The sequence below is a fragment of the Mauremys mutica genome, chromosome 1, assembly GCF_020497125.1.
Source record: "Mauremys mutica isolate MM-2020 ecotype Southern chromosome 1, ASM2049712v1, whole genome shotgun sequence".
In the NCBI taxonomy this organism is placed as follows: Eukaryota; Metazoa; Chordata; order Testudines; family Geoemydidae; genus Mauremys; species Mauremys mutica.
Window position 1 is genome coordinate 71,078,841 of NC_059072.1, and position 12,498 is coordinate 71,091,338.

Here is a 12,498-nt window from a genome sequence, read left to right on the forward strand (position 1 = left end):
AAAGGGTTTCCATAACAGTCCTGCTATCTGCCACATGCACATGAACAAAATGTGGGATAACATGCTTAATAAGGATAGCATCATATCATATGTAGATGATATCCTTATAAGCACAAAAACTAAGGAAGAAAATTTAGAAATATTTGATGAAGTGTTACAGAAAATAAAAGAAACAGGGTTTAAGGTAAGCCCAGAAAAAAGCTCAAATATGCCCACAGCAAGTAAACTCTGCCACCCAGTGGAATTCTGGGTTAAGCTCCCAATGCCTGATGGGGCAAAAACATTGTCGCGGGTGGTTTTGGGTACATGTTGTCACTCTCCCTTCTCTCCCTTCCTTCCTCCCTCCGTGAAAGCAAGGGCAGACAATCATTTCATGCCAGACACCAGGGTGATTAGAAGAGCACAGCAAGGTGCGCTATGCATCAGAGAGGCTTTGAAAACCAGTTTCATGACTGGCCAGGATTCGGTATGACAGTTGTGTGTGTTTCTCCTTGATGCAACCCCCCCCCCCTTTGTTGATTTTAATTCCCTGTAAGCCAACCACCCTCCCCTCTTCGAAATAAAGTAACTATTGTTTTGAAACCATGCATTCTTTCTTGATTAATTAAGAAAAATTAGATAACGGACAAGGTAGCCCGGTTAGGGTGGGGGAGGAGGGAAGGACAAGGCTACATTGCTTATTGTAGCCACGCTAACAATCAAACTGCTTGAATGACAGCCTTCTGTTGCTTGGGCCATCCTCTGCAGTGGAGTGGCTGGGTGCCCAGAGCTTCCCCCTCCCCTTCTTGGGCATCTGGGTGAGGAGGTTATGGAACATGGGGAGGAGGGTAGGTGGTTATACAGTGGATGCAGCGGGAGTCTGTGCTCTTGTTGGCTTTCCTGCAGCTCCAACAGATGCTTCATCATGTCTATTTGCTCCCCTATTAGCCTCAGCATCGTGTCTTGCCTCACTCTTCGCGCTCACTTAATTCTTTCCTGGCCTCTGCCACTGAATGCCTCCATGCATTAAGCTGTGCTCTATCAGTGCGGGAGGACTGCATGAGCTCAGAAAACATGTCATCGCAAGTCCGGTTTTTTTTGCCTTTTAATCTGCACTAACCGCAGGGACAGAGATGATAGGGGAAGCATAGAAACACTGTACGCTCTACGATTCTGGGGGTACTGCATGGTCACCTGTGCTGCTGAGTTCGCCACGCTGACCAAACAGGAAATGAAATTCAAAAGTTCCTGGGGCTTTTCCTGTGTACCTGGCTAGTGCATCAGAGTTCAAAGTGCTGTCCAGAGCGGTCACAATAGATCACTCTGGGATAGCTCCCAGAGGTCAATACCATCGATTTGCATCTGCACTACTCCAAATTTGACCCAGCAAAGTCGATTTTTAGCGCTACTCCCCTTGCCGGGGAGGAATACAGAAATTGATTTTAAGAGCCCTTTAGGTCGACAGAACGGGGTTGGTTGTGTGGACGTATTCATTTTTAAATCGACCTAACGTGGCTAAATTCGACCTAATCCCGTAGTATTAGCTTTGTTTTGGGCTGTGCAGCATTGGGAGTATTTAGTAGGACTATCCCCAGTGCTTCTTAAAACATCCCATTTTCCCATAAAATATATCTTAGCAGGAAAAATTAATGATGGACATGTATCTAGTCCTAGATTCACAAAATGGACATTAGCCTTGCTGAATAAAAATGTAACAATGGAAAAGGTTCCCAAGTCTATCACCAGTTCCTTATGGCCTCATAATTGAAGGGGAACAACATGAATGTCCCTTACCAGAAATTCCCTCTGAAGGACCTATATTATTCCAGGGTGGAGCAATTCTAAGTGAAATCATGGATAGAGTAAATGTAATTTGGTTTGTGGACAGGTCGAAAGTTACAAGGAAGGCAAGGCGTACAAGGGGTATGCAGCTGTAAGGATATTTGGTGAGTAGGTCTTCAAGAGACAATGTTTACATCATTCGGCACAGGCTGCTGAAACTGTAGCTGTAACCGTAGCATTGGAAAAATACGCCAACAGATTAAACTGGCTATTTTCACAGATTCTGAATGGGTTGTAAGGGCTATCGTAGAATGGATGCCTCAATGGCAAAAGAGGGGCATGAAATCAGCAGATGGTAAATACATTGCTCTTACTGAAAAATTGATATACTTGTGGAAATTGGCACAGCAAAGGACACAACCAGTATTAATGGGAAAAGTAAAAGCCCATAAAAAAAATGTTGAAGGAGCTCAGTGAAATAAGAAGGCAGATGAACAAGCTAAAGAAGGAGTCAGTGAGGGGATAGTATGGCAGCACAATTCCAATCGATCCCAGTAGCTAAGACCGAAGGAGAAAGGATAGAACAGATTGATTTAGTAGCTTTACAAAGAAAAGATCCCAAGGTACAAAAATTGGTGTCAAAAGAAAGACACCAAGGATGGAAAATCTGACAACATGAAACAGGATTAGTATTAGCAACCAAAACAGAAGAGGATATGTCTGTATGGATAGTTCCAAAAGAAATTAGAACTGAAATGATCTCACTGGTACATGATAATGGACATATGGGAATAGATAAAACCCTTGATAGACTGTAAATGGTAGGTTGGTGGCCAAATATGAGGGCAGATGTAGAACAATATGTAAATAATTGTTACCCTGTGCAGCAAATGACACAGATACTAAAATAACAAAAGGACCACTACGACATCAGAGAACAGAGAGTCCATGGGCTAGGTTGCAAATTGATTTTATTGGTCCATTAGCAAAAACTGCAAAAGGAACCCAGTATTGTTTGGGAATAGTAGATCCTTTTACTAAACGGGTGGAGGCAATCCCCACAAGAAATAATACAGCATTAACTACAGCTAGAGTGCTGATGGATCAAGTTATTACGAGATGGGGTATCCCTAAAGAAATAGATTCAGATCAGGGACCTCACTTTATAGGAGAAATTACAAAAGGATTGTGCCAGGCTTTTGGCATTAAACAAAGGTTGCATATAGCGGACATCCTGAGAGCTCAGGACAAGTAGAAAGGACCAATAGAACAATAAAAACTGCTCTAAGAAAAGTGATAAATCAACAGGGTAAAGATTGGGATCAGAAATTACCGCTAACATTGATGGCCATTAGGGTAAACCATTAGGGTCACATGGTGTAACTCCATTTAAAGCTATAACAGGAAGAGATATGAGGTTGCCTAACCAATGGTGAGTAATTGGTACACCCCAGATGGATTACAACCTAGAATATTAACAGACCAATGGATGCAGAAATTACTAGAATCTATTGCTGAAACGCATAAACAATTAGTGATAGCACTTAAAGCAAAGGTTCAGCAAATGGATAGGAAAATGGGACCAATCCTGCACCCTCAGGAATGGCAGATCGGTGATATGTTTATGTATAAGCACACAAAAGAAAAAGGCCATGTCCTAAGCTCTATTTGGGAAGGACCAGTTAGAATAGTCAAGCCCTAAAATATATCAACTGGAAATTCGACAAGGAAAAAGAAAGGTGTCAAAATGTTTTCACTCAGGACAGTTGAAAAAGTAAAAGGGAGAACAAAATTAATTATAACATTTCTCTTATTATAGGATCAGAAAAAGATAAGATAGGAAAAATGCAGAATGAAGGAGTGTTAAACGAGATGTGGGGTGAGGAAGATTGATATCCATCTGCAGCTTCCATTACCTGGACAAAGCAAGAGTTAGATGAGTTTCTGGAAAAATTGCTCATTCTTGAACCAGCTAGAAAGAAAGATAGTCAGACAGAAAGGAGAACATCAAGTCAAGAATAGAAAGAGATAGGAAATGGCAGGAGAATGGTTTCATGATTTACCAGATTTAAATGAAATGATGGACCTAATAAATATGTCTGAGGAGAAGTTAAAAGAGATAATCGTGGATCTAGAAGGCATAAACAACACAGAATAAGATAGTGATGAATTCAAGTCCACGGATAGAAACAACTGAGGACGAGGAAGAAGCAGCTCACCCATTAATGATAACTCAATTAATAGTAGACGTTCAAGGGAGACTTTGGTCCTAGTACTGTTAAATGACCATGGGGTTAGAGTAGGGATACTCTGCCACATTGATACAGGGTCATCAATGCCCATACTCAATTTAGACCCGAATGTAGATCTCAGCCCCTATACTCAGGAGACACTATGAGGTTAATGGAGTAGAGGGACAAATCCGCATCCATATTAGCCAGCCCATGTCGATCAGCATAGGAAATCAGCTGATTTTGACTCACTTTGGGTTGATGCACAGGGGCATGGGAGGATATGGGATTATTGAAGTAGACGTGATCAAAATTTTAAATTGTCTTATAGATTTAAATCATTGAACTTTATGGATCCTAGTATAATTTTATTGAATGTGTTTTACTAAAGATTTAAATATTAAAATAAGTTTTGGTTGAGATAGTTGTGTTATTGTTAGTATCATTTTTTTAAAAACAATATACTGTTAGTAAGTGATTTAGGGAAAGTAAAGTTAATGTTATTAAAAAGTTTTTGTTAAAATAAATTATAAAATTGTTTTGAAAAAGAAAAGAGTCTCTCATTCTTTATGTCTTTCAGAAAGGGAAGCCAAATGCGGTTCTATTAATCTTGGCTCTTCTGGGTATTTGTGTCTATGGGATTCTACTATGGTGGTGTGAATTCAGACACAACACCAGTGATCCAGTGGGCCAAGTCTCATCCCAATGATAAGGTTTTGGCTAATAGTATAGAGGAATGTGTTTTCACAATTCCTAAATTAAGAAATATAGTAATAAAAGTAGTAATGGGACCAGTTCGAATTATAGAATTTATGGCACAAAATTATAGGGATAAGGTACTCATGACAGATGATGACCACAAATTTAGTATTTTATTCAGAGATCAGGAAAAGGGAGTATTGGCAAAGGTCTGATGAGAAATCACCACAACCTTCAAATTGTACATGGAAATCAGATGAAGGAATAGGAACCATACATGGTGGAGTAGTTAATGTAGGACCAGGGTAGCGTGCACTATTAAAAGGATTAAAAATAATTGCATGCTCACCAAATTTATTGGTAAGTGCGGAAGAGAGGATGAATTCAGGTATAGAACTGACAATTAAAGCCAAGAAAAAGGTTATAGAAAGAACAATGAAGGCAATCACAGAAATAGCAACACAGTGGATTAAACCGAAGACAGCAACTATTGTCAACAGTATTCAAGGGTGCGAGTTCACAGTTTGAAAGAATGATAGGGCAAAAGCAATAACCATTATCATGGGTCCTATAAAAGCCATACAAAAAAGTGTGGGAGATAGGAGATGGAAGTTTGTTACAACCTATTATGATGCTTATAAGTGTTCCATTGTGTATGCCTCTCAAGGGTGGGGACACTTAATGACCCGTCTGGATTATCATATCGTACCAAAGCCATCAAATTGTGATTGTGATGCTACCGATAATATAGGTAAAATATACAGGAAAGTAGCAAGAGCGGGAGAATGGCAATGTGCCATAATAGAGGGACCAAATGTAATGGCATGATCAGATAATTTAATCATATATCCAAATAAGAATTCTTCCTGTGCTGTCATAGCATTGTATGTCCCTACATGGAGTAAGGAGAGTACAAAAACAATACTCATACAATGGTATCATAATTTTGTTAATTTGACAGAAACTCAATTTCAAATTATAGACCTGCAAAGAGGGGTCAGCAGAATAGATGTTCGGTATGAATTACGGTATATATAAAAATCAAATGAAATTACAGATACCATAGTATGCACATATGATAGAAAGTGCGAACGAGGAAATTCGGGTCAAATTTTATTTCATTATTGGTGTGAAGGTACTGTAAATATAACTAGAAGACGAGGAAGTGGGACCTGGAGAATTAATGGTCCTCACTTTAGTTATCTTTTCTCTTTTATATGGCTATAAAAACCAGAGTCAATGAGTATTGGTCCCTATGTTGTGAAAGAGGATATCAAGAAACAGTTGATAATAGATGCCACCTATTCTCTAAAGAAAATAATAATAGATCTACACCATATGAATATTTCCCATCAAAATCCAGAATGCAAAAAAGTACACTAACTCATTATTTGAGGGCTGGAAAAAGTGGATGGAAACTCAACTTCGCCTGAGAACGCCAACCAATAGAATGAAAAGAGATTTGATGGGTACGACAATATTAGCAGGAACAGGTACAGGCTTAGGTGTGTTGAACAGCATAGATACCGAGGTATTGGCCAATAAATTAAATTCAGTGGGGAAACATTTGGGTGCAATCTCAAAACCTTTAACAACATCTCCGAATTATATGAGTGTTAGTCACCATTTTATCATGAATTTGCTTCCCAGCTGGGAAAAATTACACACACACACACAAAAAGGATCATTTGACTATTCTAAAGACAGTAGAGGTATTACAAGACAATGTATCCTTAGCTTTAGCATGTATACAGGCACAAACTTGGGCAAATGATGTGGTAAAGAATATTATAAGACATGGAATGAGTAGTATTTTCTCTCATGAAATAATTATTATGTGGTAACATGCCTCAGAAGCTGAGAAGAGATTGTACTCTTGGTGGAGAATAGTAAACTTCACATACAATCCTCAATTAAGCCAAGCAACTATGTTCATAATTATGATGTCTAAAGCCCATATTGAATGGATATTTCCGATTGTATCACTTGGGTTAAATATTAACGCAAGTGTAATGCAACCAATTGAACATAAACTTTGGGCAATAAAGCAGAATCAGACATGGAACACTGTGGAACTTGAGGCTTGAATGAAAGAATGAGGGATTGGAGATATCTGCTGTAATGATGCGATTCAACCTTATGACATATGTTTAAATGAAGAAAGAGGAAAATGCCATTACAAGTTAGATCTTTTTCCATTTAATGGTTCAGTTGTTGTATATGTTGGGCAAAATGTGTATGTTTAGAAGTTGGTGCACATTATTTGAAGTAAATTACATATACAATGTAACCCATAACCCTTATGAAAACAAGTGCTTGTGTAATGCTACCTGGGTGATTGGTTGCAGTTTCCAGTTTGCATTACCCGAAATTGAGAATGAGGAAATTAAAGATCAATATCAGATATGAGAGAATTAACCCAGTCCCCTTTAGGACTGAACATAACTTTAGTTAGGCAATTAATGAATCATCCTGAATTACAAAGACAATTTAAAAAGGCCCAGGAGAATGCATAGAAAGTTATGATCACTGTCCACCATTCCACTAAGAAAATTGAGCAAGTAATTGAGTGTATAAGAAGTGATACTAAATATAGATGGTGGGAAGTATTTTTAGGATGGTCCCCCAGAGCAACGGGATTCTTTAGTGTAGTTTTACATCCTACTGTGATAGTTTTAGCATTCCAAGTTCTAATGATAATTACGTTTGTGGTCCTGGTATACTGGATCAAGCTAAAATTCACACAACTAAAGTACATGCAGATCCCCTACCTGAAAAGGATATATTATGACACACCAAGGAGTGTAACCAAAGCGAGAATCGAGAGTGATGAGGGATTGTGCCAGTATGAAGATATGATGGCTCGGTTTCCAGCAAAGGAAAGCTTTGAGTCTGCTCTGGACAAGACCCCATGCCCACTGAACTCACTGGATTATGAAAATGCTGGATAGATAAACGAGTCTATCATACCAGCAAGAAGGGGAGTGTTACCAGAGGCTTTCTTTTACCTTTCTTTTTCACTTGCTTAACTTCTGTGTAGTTTGCAGCACCCTGGAGAGAGAGACTGACAGCCAGAGAAGGGGTGGGGGGTGGGGAAGTGAGAAACATTGTAACAATTCACCTCTCCCAACTAGCATTTCAAAGGTAGTGTTAGCATCAGAGTGCTTTAGTGTGCAAATTAGTTTTAAGCTAGATGCTTTAGGGAAATTATAATTAATGATAGTTTGTAGTTAAAAATCCAACTTGGCCACTGCTAATTTCTATTAGGAACTCCCAAGATGGAGGATACAAACTAAATTGATGAATAGCAAATCAGAAACAAGGGTTGAAGAAAGTTCAGGAGGATGACTCAAAACACCTGCAAGGAGGAGGCAGAAAGAGGAGTAGCTATGAGCAGGGGCAGCTCTAGATATTTTGCCACCCCAAGCACGGCAGGCAGGCTGCCTTCGGCGGCTTGCCTGCAGGAGGTCCCCAATCCTGAGGATTCGGCGGCGTGCCTGTGGGAGGTCCGCCGAAGCCGCGGGACCAGTGGACCCTCTGCAGGCATGCCGCCGAAGGCAACCTGCCTGCCGCCCTCGCGATGACCGGCAGAGCGTCCCCCCGTGGCTTGCCACCCCAGGCACGCGCTTGGCATGCTGGTGCCTGCAGCCGCCCCTGGCTATGAGGTGAGGGTAAAGCTGATTGGTTGACCTTTCAAGCTGCCTTCTCCCTGCATGGGTGACAACTCATTCAGCCAATCAGAAAAGATCAGGGAATTGAATATAAGGAGACAGCTGGCAAGCTAAAAGGTGAGTGGTAGGAGAAGAGAGAGAAGGAGAAGATCATTGAGAAGCAGCAGCAGACTAGAGAGATCGGAGGAAGAGGGAGGAGATCGGAGACTGGAGAGTGTGAAAGAGTGACAGAGCAGAAGGACCTTAAGACGAATAAGAGAGATTGAGACAAGGAGTGTAAGTCTGATTTTTGCTTAATTCAAAAGGACCACTTGTGTCCTTTTGAATTAAGCAAAAATCAGACTTACACTTACCTGTCAATAAAGCTGGATGCCTGCTGCTGAGTGAGAACTGCCCCACCCCATCTTGTAGGCAGCCGTCCACTGCTTGCAGAATGGTAATTGTTAATTGTTTCTTGTTTGTTTAATGCTATATTCTAACACTGTTTTGTGCACAGGGCCGGTGCAACCACTAGGCAAACTAGACGGCTGCTTAGGGCGCCAAGATTTGGGGGTGCCGCCGTCAATCAAGATGCTGGTTGCAGATCGCAGACTGTAGGGAGGACATATAAGAATGACGCTCCCAATTAATTGCTCTCCTGACATTTAGACAGCCAGCGAAGTCCACCCAAACCCGGTCTGCTTCCCTTCCCCTTCCCAGCCAAACCCGATCCTCCCAGTGACCGAACCCGGTTTGCTCCCCTTGCAATCCCCAGCCAAACCCAACCCCCCACTGACCGAACCAAGTCTGCTTCCCTTCCCCACCAAACCTGATGCCCCACTGACTCAACCTGGTTTGCTCCCTTTGCAATCCCCAGCCAAACCCAAACCCCCACTGACCGAACCCAGTCTGCTTCCTTCTCCTCCTGGCCAAACTCGAACCATCACTGACCAAATCTAGTCTGCTACCCTTCACCTCCCCAGCCAAACCCGATCCTCCCAGTGACTGAACCCGGTTTGCTCCCCTTGCAATCCCCAGCCAAACCCAACCCCCCACTGACCGAACCCAGTCTGCTTCCCTTCCTCACCAAACCTGATACCCCACTGACTCAACCTGATCTGCTTCCCTTCTGCTCCCCAGCCAAACCCAACCCCCCACTGACCGAACGCAGTCTGCTTCCCTTCCTCACCAAACCTGATACCCCACTGACTCAACGCAATCTGCTTCCCTTCTGCTCCCCAGCCAAACCCAATCCCCCACTGACCCGAACCCAGTCTGCTTCCCTTCCCCACCAAACCTGATCCCCCAGTATGACGGAGTTTCTGCCATTCTAATTTTATAAAAACAACAAGGAGTCCGGTGGCACCTTAAAGACTAACAGATTTATTTAGGCATAAGCTTTCGTGGGTAAAAAATCCTCACTTCTTCAGATGCATGGAGTGAAAGTTACAGTTGCAGGCATTATATACTGACACATGAAGAGACGGCAGTTACCTCACAAGTGGAGAACCAGTGTTGACAGGGTCAATTCAATCAGGATGGATATAGTCCATTCCCAATAATAGATGAGGAGGTGTCAATTCCAGGAGAGGCAAAGCTGCTTTTGTAGCGAGCCAGCCACTCTTAGTCTCTATTCAAGCCCAAATTAATGGTGTTAAATTTGCAAATGAATTTTAGTTCTGCTGTTTCTCTTTGAAGTCTGTTTCTGAATTATTATTTTTTTGTTCAAGAATAGTGACTTTTAAATCTGTTATAGAATGGCCAGGGAGACTGAAGTGTTCACCTACTGGCTTTTGCCTGTTACCATTCCTGATGTTTGATTTGTGTCCGTTTATGCTTTTGCGTAGAGACTGTCCGGTTTGGCCAATGTACATGGCAGAGGGACATTGCTGGCACATGATGACATATAGCACGTTAGTGGATGTGCAGGTGAATGAGCCCTTGATGGTGTGGCTGATGTGGTTGGGTCCTGGTGTCGCCAGAGTAGATGGGATCCACTAATGTGTATTAATGCTAATGAACAATGCCACATTATGCACGATTCATTTCTGAACGTGTCTAATACGCGATGCGCCGGCGGTGCACAAGGTGGAACTTTCACTGGGGCATAAAATATCCTTTCACGGCCTGGCCCCGGGCCCCTCCCAAGCGCGGCACCCCCGCCGCGGCCACCCTCCCGGGGCTCCCCCCACTCCAGCGCGCTACCCAGCATGCAGCGGGCGGCGGGCTCGCACCAAGATGGCGGCGCCTCTGGATGAGTACGAGAAAGAAGCGGGCTGCGTCCCCATCCTGCACCCCGAGGTGAGGTCGCCGCGCCCCGGGCTCCCGCCACCCGCGGGGCGGGCTGTGGGTGGCGCGGCCGCCGCCCGTTCTCCGCTCCCAGCCGGCTGCTGTGCGGGTGGCGCGGCCGCCGGGGCGGGGGTGGAGGGCGCTGGCTGCGGCTGCCTTGGCCTGGGGGCCGGGCTGGGAGCAGGAGCGGGGGCGGCTGCGCCGAGGGGAGAGGCCCGTTTCCCTTACCCCGGGGCTCCGCGGGGCCGCGCCCTGTCACCGCCTCGGGACGCAGAGGGGGAGGGTCCCGCCGGGGTGCAGCGCGGGGACCCGACCCAGCTGTCTGCGGGGGGGCGAGCGGCCCTGCGAGCCGGCCGGGGGGTGCGGGGAGAGGTGCGGGCGGTGGCATCCCTGCCCGGTCCGCAGGTGAACGCTCCGCTGTTCGGGCACAGCCCTGCGGGAGACTCCGCAATGCACATGGCTCCGTACAGCATCGCTCACTGCCTGGCGGAGCTGCACCCTCCTCCCCACCATCCCTGACACCGCAGGGCTTGTTTGTACAGCATAGGAGGGTTACAACTAAGCTACCGGTGGCAAACGGTTGAGACCCGGAATAAACGCTTCCTGCTGTTCTTGAGCTGCAGTTTGCTGTAAGAAATTGTGCCTGGTCCAACTCAGTCCAGAACTTGCTGGGCTGTATGTGTTTGTCTTTACTCCCCCTCACCATACTGGACAAGTGCTGGAGTATTTGTACAGACACTCTTTTCTTAACCTGTGTACTATCTAATTTTTTAACATTCGCTTTAATAAAATTGTAAAATTACTTAATAACATGTAGAGGTCACTTTAGGTAATGTTTCATACTGAAACAGAGTCCTTGTTTGTGTGTCAGCCATGTATAAACATTATCCAGATCCCCTCTGATGGTTTTGAAGGACATTGTAAATAGTATAAACAAAAGTTTTGTGTGTGAACTCTTACCCATCTAATATGGCGATGATTGTAAGACTCAGGGGCAGTTCCAGACCCCAGCACGCCAAGCGAGTGCTTGGGGCGGCACGCCGCAGGGGGCGCTCTGCCGGTCGCCAGGAGGGCAGCAAGCGCCTCCGGTGGACCTTCCTCAGGCGTCCCTGTGGAGGGTCCACTGGTCCCGCAGCTCCGGTGGAGCCGTGGGACTAGTGGACCCTCTACAGGCACGCCTGCGGGAGGTCCACCGGAGCCGCGGGACCAGCGACCAGCAGAGCGCCTCCCGCGGCATGCCGCCCTGCTTGGGGCGGTGAAATGTCTAGAGCCGCCCCTGGTAAGACTTGTTTTCTTAGCCTATGAAAAGATAAATAATAGGTGTGCAAGGTCCCAGGTTTTGTCAGTTAGATGGTATTACTTTTCCATAACAAATATTTTAAAGATGCTTTTAGGTTTCTTGATGTCTAAAGAGACGCTGTAGTGCTAAATGTGACTGTTTGTCCTTCTCATTTTCATACAGGCTTTTGACACTTAGGAACCACTCACAGTCAACAGGAGTATGCTCCTAAATGCCTAAACATAACTTAAAAATGAGATCTAGACTCCAAAATCAGACATTGCAATGCCCAAGTGACAAGCAGTCCTCTGCCAACAGGTCCTTTGGTGGTAGCTTGGGTGGAGTGCAAGTAAATATGCTGCATGTTGCTTCTTGTTGTCCACGCTAGGTGATCACCTCCTTTCTAACTTTGAATAAATACTCTTGGTATCTGAAGTTCTACATCATCTCCTTTTACGAATGGAGTTTTTGAAATTGGCCTAAGGTATTTGTCTAACCTTCTGTACCAGATACTTTCTCCTTTGGAGTGAGATGTAAGGAAAAATATTGGTCAAATATTCTAAAATGGCAGAAAACATGAAGTCCTGAG

The 12,498-nt window shown here is 44.1% G+C and overlaps 1 protein-coding gene across 1 annotated transcript in view; it reads left to right on the forward strand.

Moving 5' to 3' along the window:
* The first annotated feature begins 10,550 nt into the window (after window positions 1–10,550).
* The window catches only part of ZDHHC17 (zinc finger DHHC-type palmitoyltransferase 17), a 135,458-nt gene continuing 133,510 nt past the window's right edge, over window positions 10,551–12,498 (forward strand). Inside the window, exon 1 of the mRNA XM_044989002.1 lies at window positions 10,551–10,642. Within this exon, the coding sequence (XP_044844937.1) occupies window positions 10,580–10,642 (63 nt within the window). The 5' untranslated portion in view covers window positions 10,551–10,579. The remainder of the gene's footprint in view (window positions 10,643–12,498) is intronic.